Raw genomic sequence first — 26812 nt, forward strand, 5'->3', positions numbered from 1 at the left:
GAAACACACTTATGCGGCGATTAGCAGTGATTAAAATACCCCCCTCTAACGATATAATAACGATAAATAACGTTTTAAATTTAGGGTTAGTCCTTCTGGTCAAAAACTGTAATCGAAACGTTTTTGCTTCGTTGAATACAGGTTCAATCTGATACGTGTTTATTTCGGAATGTTCGAGCCCGACGCGACCCGCCATCTTCCCGTCTTTACCAGCTAACGCAACGGAAGCTGCTTTAGTGGATGTTCCTGGCCTACCACACTTCGTAACTTGAGGGGGGGAGGAAGTAAAAATGATCATCGACTATGCAAATATTTTTTGTTTATAACACTCTATACCAAAGATAAACATTAAATATACGAGCAGCGACGGTTTCACAAATGTATGCTAACGAATGATTACGTTATTGCCGGTTTCAACTACACAATCGGGACAAAATAACCACCAAAAAATGAAACCGTCCACTCTAATGACGTAGTTCCTTTTTCGCTTAGATAATGCCATTTTGGTAGGCCTTACATGGTTGTCTTGTTTTTCACCTCGTGGAAAAAAACTATATACTCTTATATTTCTTACTTTGCATTTGGAACGAGACGCGCGTTTAGTTGAAGTTGGACAACTGACTCGGCCTACGCACGCCATTTTGAGGGGATTGTTTTGTCAGATTAGTTAGCGGGGGACCGTACGCAGTTTTCATTGAGCGGCACAGTTGAACGGTCGTCGTCCTGTGTTGACGACACAGCTCCCCGTCCCAGCGAACAAAGGAACAGTAAGGTCGATGCACGCCCGTTAGCACACGCGTGGCGAAGTATTATTTACTACATAGATTAAAGTTTAACCCACCCGGACGCGTTTTTTTTCGTTATAGTGTTTTGACTTGAAACGTCTTTTCCTCGAGTATAAAAAAACTAATTAGCCTGACTCATTCAGTCCCGTTAGCAACATCGGCTAAGGCTAGCCGCGATTGTGGACAACTAGCGAGCTAACTGCTAACGTTAGCATTGTTTTGACTCGAGGAAGAAGTTTTTGTTTTTGTGGAAAATGGCCGAAGTCTACATAAGAGTGGCAGAGGAGGAAAACGAGGAGCCCATGGAGATCCCGTCTGAGGACGACGGCACGGTTCTGCTCTCAACCGTGGCAGCTCAGTTTCCCGGGGCTTGTGGCCTGCGGTTCAGGAGCCCCGTGTCACAGTGCATGCGGGGAGTGCGTCTTGTGGAAGGGATCCTACACGCGCCAGAAAACGGATGGGGGAATGTCGTTTATGTGGTGAACTATCCTAAAGGTGAATAAGAGCACTCAGTAATTCTTACATAACACTTTATCCGAACAGGTGGCCAGATGTAACGTTATTTATAATTCATGTGTTAGCTTCAGCAGCACACTGAAAATAGATGAGAATGACGCGACCCGTTGTTTGTCCACGCCCACTGAAGTGCGCTTTGAGGCGCTGCATGCATGCACAAAATGTACTGAACTAGATTATATAGAAATAATCAAGACATATTCAGACATCTTTCCAACTGCAGCATCCTTGCAGTAAATGTTCTGCTAGGAGGCGATGTGATTTGTTGAAACTACTTTAAAGAGGTGTTGATTTAACTTAGTTGTGATTGTGGAGGCTGTAGTTGTTGGTGTTGTTAAGAGGTATTGAATTATACACAGGTGTTTGGTAATGTTCAAATCAAGTCAATTTTATTTATATAGCCCAAAAACCACAATCACATTGCATCAGTGGGCTTTACATTCTGTACAGTGAACAACTTCTTCGATTTGAGTGAGGAAAAACCTTAAACGGGGAAAAAGATGGGAGAAACCTCAGGAAGAGTCACAGATGAGGGATCTCTCTCCCAGGACAGACAGGCATGCAATAGATGTCGCATGTACAGAACGACATAATCACAGTTTACATATTTCAAGTTCAAAGTGTGATAAATTTATCAGGACATTACTGTGAAGTTGAAGTGACACCCGAGAGTTTCAACAAAAACTTTAATTTTATTTATTGGAAGACTTGTGTTAACTGGGTGGACCTGATACTCTACGTGCAACTGTCAACTGAAGGTCCCAACAACTGCATAAACATTTAAATTCAATTATGAGTGACAAACATGTTTACATTCACCTGCTAGTAAATGTTACACACTTGTAACTGTTGTAGAAAGTCCATGGACAAATATTCACACCAACTCAGTTTCAAAGAGTGTATTAAAAAATTGGCAATAGTAAAAGTATTGTGCATCTTGCTCAATGTTCACTTCTGCTCTTTTACAGTTTTGGTCCTGGCAGATATTTTCAGAGCAGAGATTAGAGAAAGTCGCATCTTATGGCTGTCAGGTTAAAATACAATTAACTTCTCTCTGTGTTGTTCACAATTTAGACAATAAAAGGAAAATGGAGGAAATTGATGCGTCCTCTGCTGTGAAAATGAAGAGAGGGGACATGAAGACATCTGACTTGATCGTACTCGGTCTGCCCTGGAAAACAACTGAGCAGGACCTCAAAGATTACTTTAGCACATTTGGAGAAGTCATCATGGTTCAGGTAAAACATTAGCATTAATGAATTACACATGACTTTGTGTTGTATGGGGTGACAGTTGTTATTCATTGCTGTATGTATGTTTGTTTTTTGTCTCAGGTAAAACGGGATGCCAAGACTGGAAACTCCAAAGGATTTGGCTTTGTGAGGTTCACAGAGTACGAGTCTCAAGAAAAGGTGATCTCCCAGCGCCACATGATTGACGGACGATGGTGCGACTGCAAGCTCCCTAACTCGAAGGTGAATATGGTAATGTCCGTGCATATACCGACACATTATGGGAATACAAGCCATTTACACATTGTTAATGCCCTGTAACCTGTGGAATTGATCTATTTCCACCCCTTGTTCACAGCAGGGTCCTGACGAGCCACTGAGGAGCCGGAAAGTGTTTGTAGGCCGTTGCACAGAGGACATGACCACAGACGACCTTCGACAGTTCTTTATGCAGTATGGAGAAGTCACTGATGTCTTCATCCCCAAGCCATTCCGTGCTTTTGCTTTTGTCACGTTTGCAGATGATCAGGTATAATGTTAAATGTCTATAAAGTTCTTCCTGTTGTTGTGGTACCCCTACCCAGATGATCTGATTCATGTTTCTTTCCCTCACAGGTTGCCCAGGGTCTCTGTGGAGAGGACCTAATAATCAAAGGCGTCAGCGTTCACATCTCAAATGCTGAGCCCAAACATGGAAATAGGCAGTTTGATCGTACAGCACGGTTTGGGAATGGTTTTGGAGCTCAAGCATTTGGTAGCAGCCGTAGTGGGTTAGGGAGCAGCACTAACAGTAGTCTGGCTAATTTTGGTTCCTTCAGTCTGAACCCAGCTATGATGGCTGCTGCTCAGGCTGCTCTGCAGAGTAGTTGGGGGATGATGGGCATGCTGGCTAGCCAGCAGCAGACATCCACCTCAGGCAGCACCTCCAGTGGAACAAGCTCTAGTAGGGACCAGAGTCAGTCTTTTGGTACAGGCAACAGCAACTACGGCACCAGCTCAGCCAGTCTTGGCTGGGGAACAGGGTCAAACTCTACAACCAGTGGTAGTGGGTTTAGCTCAGGTTTTGGGTCCAGTATGGAGTCAAAGTCATCTGGGTGGGGTATGTAAGTTTTTGTTTGTATGGTAAGTATTGTGACAAAGATGAGTCTTTCAAAATTTATTTCTGGTGTTGATGCGTATCTGAAAACTTAACACTTTTGTGGAAGATGTTTTGTACATTTGGAAAAAATGCTAAAGATTTAATTTAGAAAGTGTTGAAGTGAATTGTTTACCAGGATGTCTGACTAAAGTGCTATTTTTGATGTCTCATTTGTTTGTATCCATTTCAACTGGATTCTCTAATGCATGTATTGTGAAATGTGATAAAAAACCATTTTGAAAATGCATGAATGTTTGTGGTTCACCATTATCCGGCTTTGTCATCGATCTAAAAGGCAATCTTGCATTGGGAAGAATCTGGTTGAAACCTAAATGTTTTAAGTGCAACTTTATTTGCAGTCAAGTTCTGTGGAAAAGCCTTCATTGAAATCTCTTCTGCAGTTCACCTCTCTTCCATTTTCCTGTGAGGAAGCTCCTCTTTGGCAGCATTCTTGGGGTGATATCGGTATCATTCTCCCTCTTCTCACCTGTAAATGCTATGCCATCAAAGAACGGCTTCACTCCGCATGTTCTAAGAGACGGTGGGTGTTTTCACTTTTATCCACTTTTAAATGGAAAGAACTGCGCAACTGACATTTTAAGAACTGATGAGTGCGATTGAGGATGGCTTGTGGCGAAGAGTGAAGCGATGAGTGAGCGAACGGAGAGACGCGTGAAACGGACTGGTTGTGTCGGTGAAAGAGCCCAATTTGACTGCTTTTTGAGTGTGTGAGTGGAAGCTGCAGATGCTACGAGAGCCTCCCCTAACATGGACATTCATTAATTAGTACTTCAAGATTTTTTTTTTTAATCTTTGCAAGTTTTTCCTTTACTCTTAAGTATGTCGATCAAGTGCGGAAATATCGAAATGTAGTGGAATGTTGTGATGAATATTTGTATTGCTTATATTATCTGATTTGAATGCTGTATGGTGTGTGCTTTCATGTTATTGAACTGATCTGTAAGTGTGTACTTGATGTGGATGACACCTGCTGAAGACTCTGGGGGACGCGAGTGATAGTGTGAGAACGTGGAGTGGTGTGTCCAATGGTTCCCAGTAGCTCTTGTTGTTTGTGAGTGTTTAAAAACATGTCAAATGAAGGGAGATCTCTAATAAAGTTCATTTGAATAGATGCTTAGTTGATATTACTTGAGTCAATTTGTCAAATAAAAAAACATCTAATCCGATTCACATATCTAGGGACCTTGGGCTCTGCTGGTCGAGGTCTCCGTTTGAACCCTGACCTGAAGTCTGTTCTGAAGGACGAAGACGGAAGTTCCAACACTTTCAGTGTGTGGCCTTCTCAGACATGACATGGGGTAGTACCTGTCTTTTTGCTGCTTTTGATGGCTTGTCAGAGTAAATTATCCCTTTTTTGATTATTCACAGCTACTTATAAGGTTAGAAGGAAGTTCATGTGGGTCATTGTCTTTTTTTGAACTTTAAACAGATGAGTTAAGCAATGTTTTATCCCAAATTTGCTAAGGTAATGAGACAACTAATGGGGTGATGAGGATTTTAGATGGCCTTATTCACTCAGTGGCCACTTTAGGTTACACCTGTACAATCTATTGCAATTTGACATTCCTGCTCTGCCATAAATGGTATTGTCATGAAGTTTATAATGTTCAGTTTTTGTCGACAGATGTATAAATTCAATTTGTGATGCTTAATACTGATGTCATAAATGGTTGTTTAATGGACTGCGTTATTAGAGATGTACTTATACCATTTGGTGTTCCTTACTGATGATCAGTGTTGTAAAACGTGCCCAAAAGTCTTAAGTAAAAATAAATATACTGTGCCAAAATATTACATTGGTAGAAGTGAAAGTCACCCGTACAAACAGCACTTCAGTAAAAGTCAGTATCTGATATTAAATGTGCTTAAGTATTAATGTACATACTGTATACTATGGGTCGACTGATTATAAACCTGGTAGATTATCGATTGCAGCATCCAGCATGTTTCTGATTATTAAGTAACATTATAAATTAGTAGAGTAATATTAGGTTATCAAATAAGTTTAGTGGAGCAAAAAGTACAGTATTTGCCTCAAATGTAGTGGAGTTAAAGTATAAAGTAGCAAAAATGGAAAAACTGAAAATTTCAAAAAAATTCAAAACTACTTGAGTAAATGTACATTTCATTCCTGCAGATACAACATGAACGTTGTGTACCAGCAGATCTGAAATACCAATCCACAACAAATGTGTTCTTCAAAGGCCAATATATATATATATATATATATATATATATATATATATATATATATATTATGAATTAGGTCCTTTTTCTAATAAACGATGTCTTATCTGAATGGTACTCACCCATACAGATTCCAGCATTTTAGGCTGAATCAGAGACCTTTTTGATACTGGTATTGGTATCTAAACATCCTTAATCCAGACGCCTAGACTCATTCTTGAGTCAAAATGTGGGCATTTCTGAGATACTGCATTCAAAGTAATGGGATGGATGGGCAGACCACCCAAAAAAAAATGCCTGTGGCTGTTGTCAGCGCGGATTCGTGAAAAAAGGAAACCATCGTAAAATAGACTTTATGGCAGCTGTATTTAATTGCATTAGACTGTACAGGTGTGCTTAAAGTGCTCATTGGGTGAACGTTACGATAGCTTGCCTGACAGTCTTTAACAGTCCGTGTGAGGTTTCCCCAGGTACAAATTATAAACATTCAGATATTTTTTGTTAGACTTTGGAGAAACATGGCAGGTGTATAATTCTAGTCAGTCAAAACAGCTTTAATAGAAGATGTTGAAGTTAGCTTCAGAGTTTTCATAGTCAGTGCCTTTTTGTTTACCTACGTACTTGCAAATCAGTTCATACATGATCATTTCTGTGTCAAATGCACTATATTTTGACATTACATCAGCAGGTCCCAGGGCAGGTAACAGTCTCAAATTAATTGCTGTAAATCTGCAGAAAGTGTGAATATCTAATAAGATCTCATGCTGTAGAAGTCTTTAAAGTTAATCTGCATATTTCCCATGAAAGAATGAATATGGCACCTTTGATGACACTCAACTCATTGTAATGAATCTGGGTCAGCCTTCATGTATTTGAATGTTGGACACAAGTGAGACACTGCAGGTCTTCCTGTGTCTTGTCCTTATTCTTTGTTTTCCTCCTCAGTGTCTCTGCTTTTCCTCTTCCCAGTACTCTTCTTTTTCAAATCCCTCTGCTCCTGGTTCAGTTCCTCACTTTTATTTTGTATGTAGATGGACTGAAATAAATAAAGGCAAATTAAACATTGCAATATGCTGTCTGCTGTAAAATATCTATACCCCTGCACCGTTCCAGTATACTTAGGTCAGTACAGGAAGTTATTACATATGGCATACATGACTAAGTGCTGTATAATGTTTCTGACAATACAGAGTAGTAACTCACCAATGCAGTACTGCGACGGGCTACAAGCTTCACATCTTCTGTAGACACTGTGCTTCTTTTAGCATGCCTGAAATCACATTTGAGGTTTTAAATCATATTGTTTTATGAAAAGGTTCAGAGAGACTACACTAGCTCTACAGTACAGGGTTAACTCCCCTGTTATGATTTCAAAAATAAAGATTCTCACCTTGCAAAGGCTTCCAGGTCTTTGGCAAATATATCTGAAAAAGTGACAGCCAACAGTCAGATGTTTAGTTCAGACTGGCAACTATGAAATAGCATTATATTAAACTTTGTCACTAATATTTTGTCCATCTCTGTCAGAATATTTTTTTGTTTTTTTTATTTTACAGCTATACATTTTCTTTTACTCAACAAAAACATAATTTTCTTGACACTATCACATTTTCAAAATTCCTTGTTTTTTCTCTAAAACAAACCCATCAGGAAATCTATTTAAAGCTTTCTGCCCATGTTTTCCATACTTCACTTTTTAAAAAGTAATAACGTAAAATTTAAGTGTAGGGTTGACATTTTGCATCTATAACTTTAAAGAATTTTAGTGAGACCAGAGCCAATTTCCACGTCCAGCTGACTGAGCTGGTTTTCAGTTTTTTATAATTTGAGAGTTTCTATATGTAAATATTGACTGTGAGACAGACAGAGGTGGCAAACGGGGGAGGAAGAGTTTCCAGGAGATGCAGGAGTTAAGTGGTAACAATGCAATGATTGCTGCCTGTCCGCAGAGTTTTGCCGTAAAAGAACAAAAGATGTGAAGTGGATAGTAAGTTGTGGCCAAATGCACAAGACGGGGTTGTATGTATCACACTTATGATGTATGTACGGGTTTTTGTGTTACATTATTGAAATTATTTTAGTTGTATTTTGGGTAATTTGGACATATTCTGGAGAGAAGTCAAATAAAATTCCCTAAGACTGCAGGATTTCTGGTGTGTTTCTGTCCCATATTTTAAAAGGGTAGCACATTACACACTGTAAAAATGCCATACTTGTTTTGAAACTAAATGTTGGTTATCTCAAAGATAATAGTAATATAACTTGCAAATAGAGCCAATCGATAACTTGTCAACTATGAAATTAATCGCCAACTATTTTGGTCACCGGGTGTTTACAGGGTCAGCATCTTAAACCACCAAGATGCCATATTCATTTACATTACATATCCATTTTGGGTTGGGACAAAATGCACAAATGTACCCAATAAACTGGTAACTCGGTCAAATCATGTGAGTGGATCTACTGATAGATGGTGTATTAAAAAGTACCCAAAAGTCATATTTACATACCATACTTTGGTAAAAGTGAAAGTCACTCAAATGGTAACTGAGTAAAAGTCTTAAAAGTATCTGATATTAGATGTGCATAAGTATCAAAAGTACAAATGAAGTAAAATTATACATATATTTAGATGTATGTATATGCTGTAAACACTAGGCAATCATATTACTGGTCTGGCCAATTATTAAATCTAATATTCAGCATTTTTCTGAATATAGAATTAGGCTTGGGCCAATATGAGATATTATCGAATATTGTGATATTTGCAGTAATAAGCAATATTTTTCACAATATCTGTGTTATTCTTCACCTGAGAGGAACTGCTCTGACTGTATTTTAATGTATGCAAGTGTTATTTCTCATCTGGCCGGCTCTCTAGAATTTAGCGGGAAGGGAAACAGTGACAAACTAACAGCACTTAATATATTATACTATTACACTAACAATATATCTAATTCAGAAGTTTCAAATTAATATTATTGTGTTATTTAATAGTGCTGTATGTGTATGTGCAAAGGGAGAAGTAGAGAAAAAGCATTAAGAAACAACCTGGCAGTCCTTTATTTATTCACTCTGTTCATACTACTAATCTACATAAAATTAAATTAAATTAAAGACACACCCCCCACCACGTTAATATCATGTTTTAATATCGTGTATTTGGGCAGGACAATATCATGATATAAAAATTTTGGATATCTCCAAAGCCTAATCAGAATCTGTTTTTTTATTTGGTTGCTGATGATATATATTTAATTTTGGCAAAGTGTGTTCTAGCATGTTATCTTTACTTAAACTCAAGTATGACTTTTGGGTACATTTTACCACACTCGTCCCAGGACAGTTTAGGGAGTCTGTTGAAAAGTAACTAGTAACCAAAGTTATCAAATAATGTAGTGGAGCAAAAAGTGCAATATTTGCCTCCAAAATGTAGTGAAGTGATGATATTTAAGTACATATAATATTAGATATTGTAAGACTTTCACTCAAGTATTATTCATGTGGGTGACTGTCACTTTTGGCAAAGTAATATTTTAGCACAATACCTTTACTTTAACTCACTTTAACTAAATGTAGCGGAGTAAAAAGTACACTTTTTGCCTCCAAAATGTAGTGGAGTGTTGATGGAAGTAAAAAGTGGCAGAAAATGAAAATACAAAATTGCACTTTGGTACAATACTTGAGTAAATGTACTTAGCTACATCCCATCACTGCTGGTAGGTTGTACATGAACACTAACAGTATGAGTTTTATATTTTCTTATCATCTGTTTCTGATGGTAAGTGATGGACTGGTGTCTAATCCTGTTGACACCCACCACACTGTCTGAACGTTGTCTCGGCTATCGCGGCTACGACCTGCCGGCTGAACGGTCTCCGTTGGTCCTGTCCCATCTTCTGACAAATGCGACCCACAGTGTAATGCACGGCTGCCTTTAACCTCTGAAACACAAACCATTAAATCAGATTAAATGAATAAATACGGTGCTATCACCACAGGGATGACGATGTAAGCTAACGCGTTTCACCTGCCTGCTGCCGTATCGGACGTTTAACGGTAACGTAACAGAATCATTGCTAGCTTAGCTAACTAGCTAACGTCGGTATGAACTAAACGTGACGAGCTCTCACACTCGTTAAAATAAAGTTCTTACCTGATGCGTCTCGTCTTTATCAACAGACATTTTCTCCTGGAGAAACTTTTAACAAACAACCTGGACAAAAACCGGATTACCAGAACGGCTACAAGTGCGTGACAAGGTGGGGAAATCCTCACAAAATCACAGATTGACAGACAAGACAGGACAAATAAACAAATACTTCCAGCTGTTCGCTTGAAGCTAACAGTTAGCTGGAAATGAAAACTCGCGGCACAAATTTACCAACAAACCAACAACTCTGCAGTTAAATGACTTTATTGATGTGTACATTTAATAGCGCCACCGTGTGGTTTGGAGGAGGTACTGCAACGTCACACACAACATTCATAAAACATGCTTTTAAGTACAGGAGCTACATTGTGTGGGTTATGCTCGCAAATACTGTAAATGCAGTGGAGATGTATGAAGATCACAGTGTCCTTTTGTACACTTGCTTGCAGACTTGGCCCTCACAAGTCAGCTCCTGAAGAGAGAAAACATGAGGTTGTAAAACTTAACATGATACTTTTGCAAATATTTTAAAAGTGAGAATACAAAACTTTCTAGTGTGTGCCTACAAAATCCACAAAATAGTACTTAAGTACAGGTAAATAGGCTAATACTTATATTTATATATGTGTTTTATATTTATTATCAGAAATAATATTATTATATCAGCATTTTTAATAGTCATTTCTAATAATCTTAAGTACTCTTAAGTACAATCTTGAGGTACTTAGTACGTAAGTAGTAAGTATTTCCATTTTCTGCTACTTATTCTCCAACTCCACTACATTTATTTGATAAATTAGTTGCTTTGATGATTGCAGGTTGCATCAGAGTCAAAGAAGAGCATTTTAAGATAATCAGATACAAAAAAAACCAACAAACTGATTATGATAATCAGGAAAAGGTTAAACATCGGATCCATCAATCTAATGGGTCAACTTGTAAAAAAAAAAAAAAAAAAAAATCTATTTTAGTATTCACTTGTAAGAGTGTAATATTTTAGCCTTTTACTCAAGTATGACTTTTGGGTACTGTCCAGGACAGTTTAGGGCTTCTGTAGAAAAGTAACTAGTAACTAAAGTTATCACATAATGTAGTGGAGTAAAAGGGACTTGAAAATGAAGTGGAGTGGAAGTATAAACTAGCAGAATAGGTAAATAATCCAGTAAAATAATCCATTAAAATACAAGTACCTCAAAATTGTTCTCAAGTACAGTAATGAGTAAATGTACTTAGTTACATTCCATCACTGAACTGGACTGTAAGGAGCCACTAGAAGAGCAACGGCTGTCGTACCAGATGAAGCTCGTCTCCCTGAATCCAGTGAGTCCACCCTCGGTTCTTCTTCTCTCCTTTCTGAACACACACCAACTTATCGTTTTCCCAGTTCACCACAGTCTGACAGAGAACAAATAATGGAGTATGACTTTGCATAAAAAGGCTTTAATTTACTTAAATTGTGTGGTACAACTCTGTGACTACAGTATTACATTAAACTGAAGTTTTACCTGGCATGACCTGTTGTCCATCCCTTTAGTCACCTCTTTAAACTCCTCTCCAATTTTGAACGAAAGCTCGTAATTTCTGAACGTAGTGAGCGTCCTGAATGTGAAATGGTCCCCGTCTTGCTTAATCACTTTCTGTGGCTTCAGCATCGTGGCCATCTTGCGCGTTGCAAAATCAATGCCTGCATGTCAGAATGAGAGGAACTTAAACCTGCTACCAGAAATAAATGAACATTTTTACTGCCACTAGACATATAAAACTCTCCTGATAAATGACAAAGAGAAGTACAGATCATAATTCAACATGCAGCTAAAAGGAAACACTCAAATGTCAATTTTTATTTTCACAAATCATCTGTAAAAAAAAACCAGACACTTACCAAGAGCAATCATGTATCCCTCAAAATTAACATTGCTGTCCATGTCCCACGTCCCGCTATAGTCGACAGGCATCTTGGATGTTTGTTTGACACTCTGCATGAGTATCACGGGTGAATTTAAAGTTAATGGGTGGGATGTTTCATTGTGTGTCAATGTAGGCCAGGGGTGATGTGCTGCTGACACATACAAAGGAGGTGCACAGGAGGGCGGAACAGGACGTTTTTAACACATAATATGAGGAAACTATTCTGTTCCTGTTAAGACGACAAGTCTGTCCTTTGGACATACTGCATCTTCTTGCTGAAGTCACCTTTGACCAAAAACACAACATCCTAATCTTCAAGCTTAAGTTTCTGGGCTTACAGGGAACACAATATGCAGCAGGAGTCTCTGTGCATGTGCAGCGTGAAACACAATCCTTCCTCCTGCTGCTCACATTGAGAGCTGCTGGCAGCTCTGAACAGTGTTAACATCCATGTTCCTCTACATGCTCGTCTTCATGGCGTATCACAGCAGCAGATGGATACCGAGGAATCAGAGGTTAAAATTGTAAGTGGTTGCTGTTTTAATAAGATGTTAAAAGTCTTGTGTCTGTTGTGATTTGATAGAAAAATAACCTGTTTTTTAATTCATGTTTGTTCCATTTACAGTCAAATAGTGAATGCAGTGTTCACAGTGCTCGTTCTGGTCCCTCAGCTCTACGTCCTGGGAAGGTAACTAGGACACAGGCGATGGCATCGCGCCATTCAGCTCATGGGTCACTTGTACAGAAGTGAATGTGTTGTTAATAATAATGGTGTCTCACAATCAGGGGCTTTCCAGACACTCCAAATGTAAGAAGATGCATCAAACAAGGAGGGAAATATTAAAGCTGAAGTAAAATTCTAGAGATGGTGACCAACCCAAGTCAGTATTTGACAGCCTGGGAATGAGACTCCATAATCAGCTACCTTTCTTTTGAACTGTCTACTTCAGCTTTGTTAAAGCCTTTATTACAGTGGCTAAATCATTAAAAGGCCACACAACATGTTTTGACCGCCAGCCCTGACAAAGACCTAATGGATCCCCAGTTTGAAGCCCTGACAAAGACCTAGTGGATCCCCAGTTTGAAGCCCTGATGAAGACCTAGTGGAGCCCTAGTTTGAAGCGCTGATGAAGACCTGGTTAAGCCCTAGTTTGAAGCTCTGATGGAGACCTAGTGGAGCCCTAGTTTGAAGCCCTGATGGAGACCTAGTGGAGCCCTAGTTTGAAGCTCTGATGAAGACCTGGTTAAGCCCTAGTTTGAAGCCCTGATGAAGACCTAGTGGAGCCCTAGTTTAGAGCGCTGATGAAGACCTAGTGGAGCCCTAGTTTGAAGCTCTGATGAAGACCTGGTGAAGCCCTAGTTTGAAGCCCTGATGAAGACCTAGTGGAGCCCTAGTTTAAAGCGCTTGATGAAGACCTAGTGGAGCCCTAGTTTGAAGCTCTGATGAAGACCTGGTGAAGCCCTAGTTTGAAGCCCTGATGAAGACCTAGTGGAGCCCTAGTTTGAAGCCCTGATGAAGACCTAGTAGAGCCCTTGTTTGAAGCCTTGATGAAGACCTAGTGGAGCCCTAGTTTGAAGCCCTGATGAAGACCTAGTGGATTCCTAGTTTGAAGCCCTGATGAAGACCTAGTGGAGCCCTAGTTTGAAGCCCTGATGAAGACCTAGTGGAGCCCTAGTTTAAAGCGCTGATGAAAGCCTAGTGGAGCCCTAGTTTGAAGCCCTGATGAAGACCTAGTGGAGCCCTAGTTTGAAGCCCTGATGAAGACCTAGTGGAGCCCTAGTTTAAAGCGCTGATGAAAGCCTAGTGGAGCCCTAGTTTGAAGCCCTGATGAAGACCTGGTGAAGCCCTAGTTTGAAGCCTTGATGAAGACCTGGTGGTCACTACTACTAGTCTTTCAATAATTTAGCCACTATGAATAAGGCTTTTTAACACTTCCTTCCCCGTTTGATACATTTCCTTAATTTCGGAGTGCCTGGATTTTTAAGTACTCTTTTTTCCCCACACAGTTGTTATCTCAATTTCATTACATGGAGCAACCAGCCATCCCTTTTTTTTTCCTTTCTGTAATAATGGTGTCTGTTTTGTTTTAAAAAAAGGCCCAAATCCTCACGATACTGCAGGCAGCCTCTTCTGAACAACCTGTCAGCCTCCATCGCTTTGTCCTTCATAGCTTCAGGTGAATCCCATCCAATTAGACATGGTCCAAACACACATGTAGAAACAGTATTTCACCTATTATCTATAAGACACTGACTCAAAGCTCTGACCACAAGCAAAACAACAATAGAAGAGAAAATGTTGTCATTGTCTATGCACCCCCATGGAAAGTTTCATCGTCTGCAAAACATTTCCGGGGCTTCACAGCAAAACAGCATTCCCCTAAACGACTGAAGTAGATGGGGACAACTGAGAATAAAAACATAAAATGGCTCCGTGCAGTTTGTCTGGTTTAGAAGAATGCTGCAACACTGTTTTGCTGTGAAGCTCCACCTGACTTTCAATAAGCATGAGGTTGAGTAAATAATGACTAGAGCAACACTTGTCTCCTTTAATAGGTTTTTCAGTGGTATTCACATTGATAGACCCGGTTCCCCAAAGCCTGTGGGCGTCCTATCATGTGTTTGGATTGCTGTCATGTGGACACGGTCTGTGCACGGCCATCCTGACTCTGACAGCAGCAGCATGTGTAAGAAAAATACTGGAATGTTAAAGTTTTGTTTTAAGAGAAACAGCAGCATCAGAGTGAAATCTAAATATATATATTCACAGGTCAAAACCACCCCTGAGCTGTACTACATGTCCCTTATTCTAACAGTTGCTTCTATTTTCAGTACAGGTAAAGTTCATTTCTTATACATACTGTGTGGGATCACTCAGACACAATGTTTAAGTATGTTAGTTCAAAGGAATAACACCTGCTTGTGTCTGTTCAGGTTTTTTCATGGTGAGAGGGGGACTCTGGGTGACCAACAGGCTGTCTGTCACGGACCCGAGCAGAAACAATGAGCGATAAAGCAGACCAGCTGTCCCACGTCGACATGCGATACTCCACATATTAAGATTTCATGTGGTTTCAGCAGCTCGTAACTTAAAACCATGGGAACAAAAAAAAGGGAAAGTGACTTAATCCTGTTCACGTTTTCAAGTTCACTTCAGAGAAATACCACGAAGCAGATGTTTGACTCGATTGTAAAATCCGTTTGATTTTTATTTGTTGATGGACAGTGTACATGTGCATGATTTGCTCATAAATATATACCTTACACAGTAGATTTGGTGTATGATTATACAAAGAGTTACAGATGTGAAGTCTGTATACAGTACTGAGTGATATGTATATCATTGGAAAAGTGAAGGTAAACAAAACAGATCATAGCAGAAAAATTAAAGGGTAATGCTATATGTATGTATTTATGAAACTAGGATGTCAAGGTTGTAATGTTAGAAAAGAGCAGATGATGTTCAAAGACATGAGTAATTCTCATCATCTTAAGAGAAGGTATCTTAAAAAAACAAACCCACCAGTGCATATTGTAGGGTAGCCATACAACTGATTCTTGTTTTCCAGAATTAATAATAGTCTTCAGATCATACATGTTACTCTCAAATCAATTTGGTTTCACGTCTAATGAGCCAAACTTTAAAACCACGGGAAAATTATAGTTATGGAAAGAAAATCAAAACACTCCAAAATGTAGAATTTAACCTAATATTCCTGGTCCACGACAACAAGTCTGTGTTTTCTGGCCTGTTCGTAACATTGAATGTAACACACCAGAAAAACAAATATAAAAAAAAAAAAAACACGTCCACTGGGTCTACCCAAGTTAAAAAAACCTGCTTATACACAATCTTCTTACAGTGCTTGGGACACACTTTTTCATTCTCTTTATAACTTGTTCATTACAGACCCATACTGCTGTTTGTATAACAGGATGCAGGACAGTGTCTCCTCTTTTTTGCTGAAACAATAATGCTCATCAAGATGTATCAAACGCAGGCACAATAAAATGACTGCCAGTACTCGGTCACACTCCACTTTGAATTAAAGAAGGTTTACAAATCATCCTAAGATTGACTCATCTACTCAAAGCTCTTAAAGATCGGATCAAGAAAGTGGAATGTGATTAGTTTGAGTCAGGAATGTGCTTTTCATGAGTCGAGCACCAAATGTTTAATTACCTGAAACATTTCAATAAATGTTTGTAATTCTATTATTTCAATACAAAGAAAATCTATCACATTTCATTTTCTCTTTTTGACTCACTGGTGAAGTATTAAGAGGATCACTGCCACTCAACAATAGAAAACATACAATCAACAAGTGTAGATTACACAGTAAACTGCATATCCGCAATTTCACAAATTCACCTGAGATCATACAAACACCTGGTTCACCTGGTTGTAAGAAAATAAATCTTGGTGTTTGTTGTGTGTTCAGCACCAGATGTTTATAACACCAGATATTCATATGGCGCTTACATACTCTGTACTTTGTAAACTGCATTTATACTTCATACATTTCAACACATTTTCACATAGTTAGGCTTGGATAAACTATAAAAAGTCTGCATAGGTATTTCACGCACAGAGAAAAATATTTGAATGGATTTTGAACTTGAAAAGGAACGTAACAGTTGTTTTTAACACATTAACAACAAATTCTTCACAATACTTCACATTCCACCAACACTTTGAACTGAACCCTAACTTTGAAGTTACACCGTCGTCACATTGTAATTTAGCTGCAACTCCACATCCGAGCCTTTAAAGTTGGCTAAACAGTGGCTCTTTAAATGTAAGAAATTCAGACAATGTCTGCTGTATGTTTTTAACAAGCAGATGAATCCACCAAAGTGGGGCTGTTTTTAAAACAGCTACAAGAACGGTTAAAAGTTTTCTGCTGCTGTACTACACAATAAAAGCTATGAGGGGTGTCATGATTTCAAATCTCAACTGAAATCATTGCTCACAACGATCAATTTTCAGTTATCAAAATCAAAATTAGGATTGGAGATTGTCTTAATATTTTTTTTCTCTCCACCCTTGCTTGCCAACATGGGTTCACTGTGTGTCCGAAGACAAACAAAAACTGGTGCTTGTGCTACACACACACACACACACACTGAAAAGAAAAAATAAGCCAGTTATATCACTGTTGCTATGCTATGCCATGTAGCCTTACTTTTTAAAGAAGAATTTGAAAAAAGGTAAATGAAGGTTGCCAGGGCATGAAACCAATGATCTGTTGATGTTTACAAAAATCAAGGCTCGATAGTGGCATGGCTGTGTTTTATTCCTCTTTCTAGTTATGTCCTGAAGAAGACCCTGTGTGGTTGAAACCGGTCTGCGTTTATTCTCCTTTGTCATTTTTGACTGAGATATAACTTCAAGAGCACCTGACATTCACCTTGAGTTTACTAATCCACAACTGAGCACCTGGTATTGTCTCCTCCTGTTGAAAATGTTTTTTTAATTGAATAGCGACCTTAAAATCAAAAAGTCAAATCAAATCGTGACACCCCTAATAGCTCCAAGTTTGTAAGTACAGTTAAGAATTCTGACTTCTGATGGTTGGATGGTAGGAAGTCAATCTTGGAAAAAGTCAGCAGAAATGTTCAGTATGTAATTTGTGGTTAAAAAGCCAAAAAAAAGTGCTGGTCCAAACACTCTTCCCCCTCCACCAGCAGTCCAATTAAAGCAGCTCCTCAAACATTGTTTGAAAGTTAGGAATGTATTTATTCCTATCCTAAAAGTGCATCATAGTCTATATACCAAACAAGTCTGCCATTAGCAGGCTTCACCCCAGTGACGGGCCATTTGTTTGGGTTGTCCTTCACTCGGCTCAGCTGGGTGATCAGCTCATGTTTGCCTTTGCCCATCACTAACAGAGCGACCCTGTGCGCTCGGTTGATGGCACTAAAAGTGAGGCTCATACGCTGGTGAGGCTTGATGGGGCTCTCAGTGAGGGCCACCAGACTCTCCCCGTGGTCATCTACTTTACTGCCAGGGAACAGAGAGGCTGTGTGGCTGTCGTAGCCCACTCCCAGCAGCACAAAGTGGAAGCTGGAGCCGTTCACCCACTTGTTGACCTCTTTCTCATACAGCAGCGCTCCTCCGTCCTCCTCCACACACAGACGCTGGTTGATCTGTACTGGCATGGGGTGGATGTTGTAATAGGGTATCCTCACATGGTGCAGTAGATGGTCGTGGAGGTTGCGGAAGTTGGATTCTGAGTCAGTCAGTGGCACGCAGCGCTCATCCACCATCCACACATGGGTGTCCCTCCAGGGGAAGGAGAAGTGGTGCAGGGCCAGCCTGTGGAACAGAGCGAGGGGAGAGGACCCACCAGAGAGGGCAAGATGAAAAACACCACCCTCGCGTACTGCGGCCTCCGCTGCTTCTTGTATGTCTGCGGCTAGCCTCACCACCAGCTCCTCAGTCCAGGCAGACACCATGTCAGAGCTACGAAATTTACCTTGCATCACTTGGAAGCCACCACCAATCTGATCATTGCTGATTATCACCACCTCATTGTGGTAGCTAATGTCTTTCCCTTTAATATGGACGTCCAGCAGGTCTCCGTTCTCTGCACCTCCTGGGTAGATGCGGGGAAACGTGCTGGCGAGGCTGCTGAGTAGTGGCGTCCACAAGCCCCAAGAAGCCAGCAGGTTTTCAGTACTAATGAAACTATTCTTTCGTCCAGCAAAAATGTGTGAAATTAGTTCATAATAAGCTTCCCTCTGCTCTACTGGCGTTTGCACATAGTAGTCTGAAAGAGGCAAACCCAGAACATCGACATCTTTATGCTCTGTCACTTCCTTCCACGCACTGTCCATTAAAACTGGCTTGAATAAGTTCTTACTTACAAGAATTGCTGGATATTTAAGGCTGCCGTGCCCAAAGTGGAAAACTATCTGTTTGGGCTTGCAGTGTACGCTGTTGTGGTTCTGAAGACAAAAGATGTCATTCTTGAAAAGTATGCGTGCATATCCCACCCGCTCATCCAACATCTTCCCTGAGATCAGAAGAATTGGCACACCTTCATACTGGGCCTCATCGATGTACGTCAATACAGCTGAAATACACAAACAGAATCACTTATTAGCTGGATAGCAATTTCTTTTACAGTTCAACAGTAAAGAATACTTAAATTAATGACATTTAAAAAGAAAAGCCTTCAGTACTCACCTGCAAATGTTGGTGTGATGCTGATGTGATCTTTCGTCTTATTCAGCTCCTGCTGAACCTCTGTTTTGTATGCTTGGTATTGGCCGACCACAGCTTGATCCTTCCCTACGGGCAGCAGGGACCTGAAGACCTGCAGCTTGTTTCGTAGGACTTCCTCATTGCTGCTCAGGTTCATGGGCAGGCTCATGGTCAACAGGGTCATGACCTCTGTCATGTGGTTCTGCAGCACATCTCTGACCACTCCGTATTGGTCGTAGAAGGGGATACGACCTTTGAGGGCAAAACGACATGTGAGGACATGAACACATGATTCTAGCTCAGAAATTCTTCTTACCTTTTTCTTATCTCAAAAAAATTAAAGTGACCATTCACACAAAAATCAAAATATATGTTTTTCCTTTCAGCTGTAGTACTATTTAGCAATCTAGATTGTTTTGGTGTGAGTTGCTGAGTTTCTACAGGTAAGAGCAAAAATACGTCATTTTGATTTAGGGGTGAACTGTCCCTTTAATTGCAACAGTAAAGATGCATAATCACCTTTCACATCCAGCGTCTCTTTCAGTACAATCTCCACTCTCTCGATGTGGTGCCTGTTCCAGATGGGATCCAGAAGCTTCTTGTTCTCTTCTCTGAATGGAAGAATCCTTGAAACCACCTTTTCACAAAAGCAGAAAAAAACACCATCAAATCAAACGTATCTGTTACGGAGTCTCAGGTGAGAGGCACACACTGTGCAGGTTATTCTTACCTGCTTTCCCAGGTAATGGTCAATTCTGTACATTTCTTCATCCTTTAAGGAATTCCCGAGCTGAGATGCAAGCACCTGAGCACTCCTGAAGTCGTGTCCAAAAGGTTTCTCGAGCACCACCCTCAGCCACGCCCCGCTGGTCGGCCTACAGCTGCTGTTGATCTTATCAGCAATATCTGCATATGCAAAGGCTGGTACTGAGAGGTAGAAGAGCCTCCCAGCCTCCGTCATTCCCTCCTGTTGAAGCTCTTTCTCAATGTGCTTGGCAAGATCCTGGTAGTCCTCGACGCTCTGCAGCTGCCGATACTGTGAGAGCCGCAGGAACTGCTCTTTGAGCAGAGCACAGCGTTCCTGTGATACATCCTTTGGGCAAGAAACCGCCTTCAGGATCTCAAAGAGGACCGGTGTGGCCTTGTCAGCAGGGGACAGTCCTCCGCCATAGAAGGAAAAGGTGTATCCACTTTTGACCTGGTTCACATACAGTTCGAAGAAGCCCTGCCACAGGTACTTCTTTGCCAGGTCACCTGTGCCTCCCACTATCACCACCGAAACATGGCCGGGTCTCTGTGCCTCCTCTCTCTCCTCGCCATTTCCTCCCTGGGCACAGAGAGCGACCAGAAGCAGGAACCCAGTCACAAACATGCTCTGGTCTTAGCCGTCCAAACTCCTGTATGAACACAGCAAAGAGACATTACATGTAGACGAGACAATCATCTAGAAAATCATCTAGCAGCAGCGAGAAATTAGGACACCGAGCATGAAAGTAACCATCGGCACATTTTGTTGGGATCTTTCACCATTGATTATGGCCTCCTCGAAGTTTCTGAGTGCAACAGCACTGTGGTAAATACAAATCCAAGGTCTGTAACAATTTGTCAGACATAGTGTAGGTGCTTACTACAAACAAAACTCATTACATCATAACAATGTTATGTGTTGAAAACATGAATGTAACACTGTGACCCTACCCTCTCACTGGAGTTACATAAAGCCTCACAATTAAGTAAAGTAAATGTTTCTCATTTGTTCCTGAAGACTGAATGAAACTGTCCATCGTCAGAATAGTTGTCGATTTATTTTTGTGATTGTCTAACTTGAAAATAAACTAATTGTTCCAGCTCTAAATGTTTGTGATAAAAAGGAAAATAATACACAACATGTCCCCAAACTAAATGAAATACATTTAAAATATTTGCCTTGTTAATGCTACATGACAGAAAAGCTTCAACCGGCACATAAACTACAATTAATAATATGAATCATCAACATTTCTAACAATGCACACACTCAGTAGATACTGCTGTATTTCTTTGGCAACATCAAAAAATTATCAAAAGTCACATTTGAACATCTAAAAGCCAATACAGATACACTATGAACACTAAATACATTTTAAAAGCAGTAGTTATGCAACATCAATAAAACTGGAACTAACGTGGACAAAATAGATAGCAAATACATTACTTAGCACCGTCTTGTTCTCCAGCTGTTCTCAAGTCCCTTGATAGTCAGTGATGTGCTGCAGTGACACTGTCATGAGCGTAATGATCAGTGGATAGTGGTGGAGCAGGGGTGTAGACTTTGCACTTTGCTCAGGGGCTTTGAGCTTCCCGTACAACAGTCCTGCTGTTGATAAGAGTGCCAGGAAGGTCAGACCAACCGATTTTGCAAGAACCCAAAAATCATTTATAGGAAAGGTTGCAGCGAAAGCTAAAAAGGGAGTGAAATCAATCAAATCTTGTCTGCAGTTTACTCATGCTTAGTGCAAACTGGGAAGATGTTCCTTTCTTTATCTATTAAACATCTGGATTCTGTTTGTTGTAGGTATCAGGGTCTCAAACGTGTCAAGAATTTGCAGTCTAAACTATCTTGACACCTTGTCTGGTCATAAATGTAAAAAAACACTGAAAGTATGTGCACAAAATGATAAGCTCTCAACTGGAAAAGCCCTAGGATTTTTCATGTGAGCTAAAGCTGAAAAGATTACTCTACACTTCTGACATTACACACTAATTTAACATCATCAGTCTCATGATGGTTAGCTGAACAAAATCAATACCACTGAACTAGAGATACTGTCTTTTTTCATTACATGTATCCTCCTTCCTTGTAAAAACCTGTCGCCTACATGACCCACCGACTGTGTATTATACTAATTGCAGCTAATGTAGCCTTGAGCTGCTGACCTCAGGTAGAGAAAGGGGTGGGCTACAGGTCTGTTGTGATCACTTTTCTCATTTTCTTATGTGTAGTCTGCAGCCCTGACTGATGCTTCACTTTAGGCAATTTAACAGATTTCATGCAGCGTCCTCTGGAGCCACAAAAGGACGTATTCAACTATTTTCACATATGCGAGTCAGCACAACCCAAGACCCGCAAACAGACTTTGATTTGTAAGTTCCCCTTTAACCCACATTTTTTTTTAAATGTTAATGTCTGGAAACCAGTCCTTGTGACCAGTCCTTCATTTATGGAAACCCATGTCCCATCTTTTTAAAACATAAAATAAAAGTTATGCAATTTTCTAAGCTTAACAGACTTATCTACATTTTCTGATTCGTGCCTTTACCCACTTAGTCATTATGTCCACATTCGTGACACTGACAGACATTTAAAATCATCAGCGTCTCAATGTAGATACAAGATCTTCATTACTGCCTTCACTGGCATTTTGTTATATGAAGAACAAACTTCAAATGTGAGGCATTACGGAGCTGTAGCTATAGCAAAGGCCTGGATGTTATAAACCTAATTAATGACAGAGTACATTTTAGTTTCCACTCTCTCTAGGGAGACTGAAGATTGTACACGTTGAACATAACACCCACACTATGACGCTCATTTTATTACAGCAACAGCTGGAATCCTTGCGTCCACAATCATGTTTACACAGCAGCAGTGCAAACAGCGAAGGCCTTCAACAACAACCCAGTCCAGGTATTAACAGCTTTAAGGATTACTCTGGTCAAAGTTTTTATTCCTGTCACTTTTCTATCTAAAGATGTCAAAGATTAACAACAGGACAGCTCTGAAACAACAATATACATTGTTTCCCACCTATTGTATTTGTTTAATTTTCATTTTTCACTTCTACCACTTGTACGCTTCTTTAATTATCCTCATTGACTTTTACTTTTTTAATCTCACCATAGGAATCAATAAAATGGGACATTATCTTCAAAAACACCATCTTCATTCAGAGGTTTTGACTCAATTCCTGTGCAGTTCGTCCCCAGTTTATTCCAGGACGCGATTCCTTCTCAGTCACAAGCTGCTTTCATTTTCTAGCAGCATAGAAAATCTTCCTTCAAACCAATAGTCATGCTCCAGTCGTCTCACTTATTGTTCAAATTGGCGGTAAAGAGTGAGTACAGAAAGCCAAAATAGGGCACCATCTCATCACACACAGGCCTTCACATGTGACCCTCAACCAACCTTCACACACTGAAACTATATACGCAAGTTTCCTCACACAATTTCTCAACATCAAACGTTGAGATTCCAGGTGCCAAGTAAGATCACATTAACCGCCTTGCCCACATGAACAATGACGACTTGTCTAACGACTGAGTGGTTTTGTTCATGACTGAGAACAGCGCTGCAGAGATGGTTGGCTGCATCTTGTCTGCATCTTTGTGGCCACATTTGTCACAGCCAAGTGGTCCGAAGTAAATAACAAGAGTCTTCTGACATTACTGCAGGGATGTTCAAACTATTCACTCACCATCATCAGAAACTGATGAAGCCATTCAACTGCCCTGCGTTGTGACTAATAACCAAGTCATTACCCTTAAGTCCAAAATACATCTTTTCATAAAAGATGTTTACCCCACTTATAGCAGTAAACTTGTGATCAGTAAACTTGTGATCCTCACAACAAACAAGCACTGTGCGGGTTATGAATGCTGTACAGTGGTCAGTAAAAATGGGACCAATAGATATGTAAACTCCAATAATCGTGACAATCTGTTGAATTTGTAAAATGTGTTGGTGCTTGCATCGTCAAATTCAAGTTTGACCATACAAGAGTCATCGCGCTGAAGTCGACTTCATCACACCCAAGTAAAGAAATGTACAGAGCTAGTTGTTAATAATAAAAAAGGCATCCAAAAGATATTTTATTTCACATAGGAAAATCAGAAAAACTTCACAACTAACAAACTTAAACAGCTATCAGTTTAACTTGGCAATCACATTAACTGTCATTACCCCCTTGACCACATCTATGCTTCCATGTAAATCAAGCTGAGATAAAGTAACGACTTGGTTCAGTATTTAAAGTGAAACTCGTGAGTGAGTGAAAACATGCAAATAAAGCCAACAGTCAAATTGATAACACTGTTACCAGTTTAAAACAACAATTAGCGTGTTTGTGTATAGAGTTTTTTTGAAAATACGAGTACACCTGTTAAAAATAGGGTTTTGACTTTTGCAAATTTTCAGTTTTTCCTTTTTGTCCTTTGTGTGTCGTGTTCATGATGATGATGGTGGAAAAGCAGCAGATCATATACTGGAAAAACTATATATGATATATATATATACACATACAATACTCACCAAAACCCATAACTTAAAACATTGTAGAGCTGCTCCTGTATATTAGCAGCTCACAGAACTGACGAACTACCCTTTCACATAACTGCCGTTTCAATATGACCAGATTTTATTGTTATTTTCATCTTTCTTAGTACCTTTTCTTTGCCATATTGGCAGTCATGTTGGTGTTGGTGATGTGTGTTGAGCGAGACGATGTAGTTCACTGAGCAGTTTCACACAAAACTTTTATAATTATATATTATATAATATATAATATTTATATATATATATATAAGATAAGATATTTTTCTATCTTAATGACAAACAGCAACTTTATTGACTTAAAAATGATCTTTTTAATTCATGTCACGATTCAAATGGGATCAAGAATCTATTTGTCTCGCACCATTGACGGCTGCACAACGAGAAAAGGGATGAAATTGCACTTTGTGAAATAGGTTTAGATGCTTAAAAATGGGCCTATGTTAAGAAAAATGTTGAATATTTTTATTTGGATTATAAAGTAACATACCATTTTGTTATGTTCAGAGCACAGTATGGCTCAATATTGATGACTTTTTATGTGCCAGAAAGCTTTGCTCCTTAGAGCGGTGTAGTTTGTAGTCCGCAAACTCAGAAATCAGTTAGCATTTTTGCACATCCGGTTCCCTCATCTTAAAGTCTATGAGCTTTTTGAATTGATTTTCCGTTAAATGCCTAACATAAGGTCTGTGGTTACCACATGCTTAAGATATTTAGCTAACAAGTTTTGTCCTACGACATAAAATACATCATTAAATATCCCACAATTGAATTATGAATCAGTCTTAAAGACGGCGGTTGCCAACAATGAGACTACAGAAGTTAAAATTAAATGTCATCACACCGAACACGGAGACTCATCTGCTCACTCACTTCAGTCACAAATTATTCGAACTCTCACTTTACGGATTGTAGGTTGATCAATTTACAGAAAACGTGTATAGTAAATGTGTAGTGAGACTTTAAGTTGTGGTGACGTTTAAGTCATGCGACCGCATGTAGTCTGTTTATAGCCTGACATTATCTTTTTACTTCTAGAGATTTAATTTACTCTCCACAAATCACAAAAGTGGTGTTCATCTGTGTAGATTATCTTGCTGAACAAAACATGTGAGTATCATAAACTTGTGTTTGCCACAGAGTTTATTATCGGCGATTTATTTTCCATAACCCAATTCAAAAGTGTCACAGGCTTTTTGTCGAGGGGACCAGGGCTCTATAAAGATTATCTTTTATGTGCCAGAAAGCTCAGCTCCTTTCTCCACATTCTCTGTGGCTCAAAATGTAGCTGTCAATAAAAATGTCTCAATTGTAAAAATGATAACTCAACCTAGTGCAGTTGAGGGCTTGTTAGTGTAGGCTACTTCAAAGGCTATCTGAGCACATCCTGTTCCACGCGTGTTGCGCTTAATTCTGTTACCCCGACAAAATGTGTGTTTTCCTGTCACGTTAGTCGGCTCGATCTTTGCCAGCCAGGAAACAAAACATCACACAGATACACGTGGAGGATTATTCCTCGGTTACAAGCTTTTCAAATGTTTAACAGACACGACATTTAGCTGCAAGAATGACAACAGCAGTGAAAATACCAACAACTTGACTCAGTTGTAAACCGTTGCTTGTTTAAAGTGAGCGTACGCTGACGGACGTGATCGTTTCAGGTAAGTTAACGTGTTTATCTCCAGCACAGGAGTCAGTGAACTCCACACACTGTCAGTTCATACACTGAGCTACCCGAACAAAGCCCATTCCTTATAGTTTACTGGTCATTTCCCTGTTGTCATTTTCTTGTGAGGTTAAAACACGACAACAGTTTGACGGTGGAGTTAATCCCTCGATTCCACCTGCTAGCTGTCAAACTTCACTTCCGCTGACGTTACAAGCACACGATGCTCCACAATCCTTCATTTAAACCTTGAACCGTCGACAAAACCGTTCACATGACTAAAATACAAACATACGCTGTTAAAGGCAGCTGACAGACTGTGTGAAGTTAGCTGGATACGAACCTGCCCCGTGCTGGTGGCACGAACAACTCGCTGCTTCACCATCAGAGGACTCTTCCTGTACCAGTCACGTGACGTGACACGGTCTCGCTGCTGATGATGGAGGTCAGGAATGTGTGTTTTTATAGGATTTATCTCCACCACACCATACTCTACACGGGTCTAATTTAAAAACGAGAATAGTATTATGTCCAACATGTCAACCGGCGTGACTTGGTCTGGAAAAGGAGGGTTGTCAGTGTCCTTTAGCTGCAGAAACTCTGATGCAAGACCCCCAGGGAAGCAGTAGCAGTGGGGGTTTCAGCCTTGACTGAACCAAGTGCATAGTTATTAAAGAATTCAGATCTA

The 26812-nt window shown here is 39.8% G+C and overlaps 5 protein-coding genes across 11 annotated transcripts; 2 read left to right on the forward strand and 3 right to left on the reverse strand.

Moving 5' to 3' along the window:
* Nucleotides 1-484: 484 nt before the first annotated feature.
* Nucleotides 485-4803, forward strand: tardbpb (TAR DNA binding protein b). 4 transcript variants are annotated; one of them, XM_084349929.1, is made up of 5 exons: nt 485-1280; nt 2376-2539; nt 2636-2785; nt 2892-3062; nt 3149-4803. In XM_084349929.1, the coding sequence occupies exons 1-5, from the start codon at nt 1040-1042 to the stop codon at nt 3638-3640; spliced, it is 1218 nt and encodes a 405-aa protein (XP_084206055.1). In that variant the 5' UTR covers nt 485-1039; the 3' UTR covers nt 3641-4803. The 4 variants fall into 4 exon arrangements, with proteins under 4 accessions (XP_084206055.1, XP_084206056.1, XP_084206057.1 ...); XM_084349930.1 differs by having other exon boundaries at nt 2895-3062; XM_084349931.1 differs by having other exon boundaries at nt 2636-2776.
* Nucleotides 4804-6226: 1423 nt separating this feature from the next.
* Nucleotides 6227-10229, reverse strand: cenps (centromere protein S). Its single transcript, XM_084349935.1, has 5 exons — nt 10036-10229; nt 9700-9823; nt 7270-7303; nt 7083-7149; nt 6227-6915 (listed from the first exon to the last, which is right to left on the reverse strand). The coding sequence occupies exons 1-5, from the start codon at nt 10063-10065 to the stop codon at nt 6802-6804; spliced, it is 369 nt and encodes a 122-aa protein (XP_084206061.1). The 5' UTR covers nt 10066-10229; the 3' UTR covers nt 6227-6801.
* A 51-nt stretch (nt 10230-10280) lies between these two features.
* On the reverse strand, nt 10281-12088 carry rbp7b (retinol binding protein 7b, cellular). Its single transcript, XM_084349934.1, has 4 exons — nt 11915-12088; nt 11538-11716; nt 11326-11427; nt 10281-10504 (listed from the first exon to the last, which is right to left on the reverse strand). Exons 1-4 carry the CDS (start codon nt 12012-12014, stop codon nt 10451-10453), a joined length of 435 nt encoding a protein of 144 aa, XP_084206060.1. The 5' UTR covers nt 12015-12088; the 3' UTR covers nt 10281-10450.
* A 128-nt stretch (nt 12089-12216) lies between these two features.
* Nucleotides 12217-15019, forward strand: LOC311255450 (uncharacterized protein). Its single transcript, XM_084349933.1, has 6 exons — nt 12217-12464; nt 12566-12628; nt 14038-14117; nt 14497-14627; nt 14711-14777; nt 14875-15019. Exons 1-6 carry the CDS (start codon nt 12391-12393, stop codon nt 14952-14954), a joined length of 495 nt encoding a protein of 164 aa, XP_084206059.1. The 5' UTR covers nt 12217-12390; the 3' UTR covers nt 14955-15019.
* Nucleotides 15020-15737: 718 nt separating this feature from the next.
* h6pd (hexose-6-phosphate dehydrogenase (glucose 1-dehydrogenase)) lies at nt 15738-26535 on the reverse strand. Of its 4 annotated transcripts, none has more exons than XM_084349926.1 (5): nt 26468-26535; nt 19881-20547; nt 19670-19787; nt 19133-19402; nt 15738-19019 (listed from the first exon to the last, which is right to left on the reverse strand). In XM_084349926.1, the coding sequence occupies exons 2-5, from the start codon at nt 20520-20522 to the stop codon at nt 17686-17688; spliced, it is 2364 nt and encodes a 787-aa protein (XP_084206052.1). In that variant the 5' UTR covers nt 20523-20547; nt 26468-26535; the 3' UTR covers nt 15738-17685. The 4 variants fall into 4 exon arrangements, with proteins under 4 accessions (XP_084206052.1, XP_084206054.1, XP_084206051.1 ...); XM_084349928.1 differs by having other exon boundaries at nt 26420-26471; XM_084349925.1 differs by lacking the exon at nt 26468-26535 and adding an exon at nt 21345-21503.
* Nucleotides 26536-26812: the final 277 nt, after the last annotated feature.

The sequence above is a fragment of the Pagrus pagrus genome, assembly GCF_965226575.1.
Source record: "Pagrus pagrus genome assembly, chromosome: 3".
NCBI lineage: Eukaryota > Metazoa > Chordata > Actinopteri > Spariformes > Sparidae > Pagrus > Pagrus pagrus.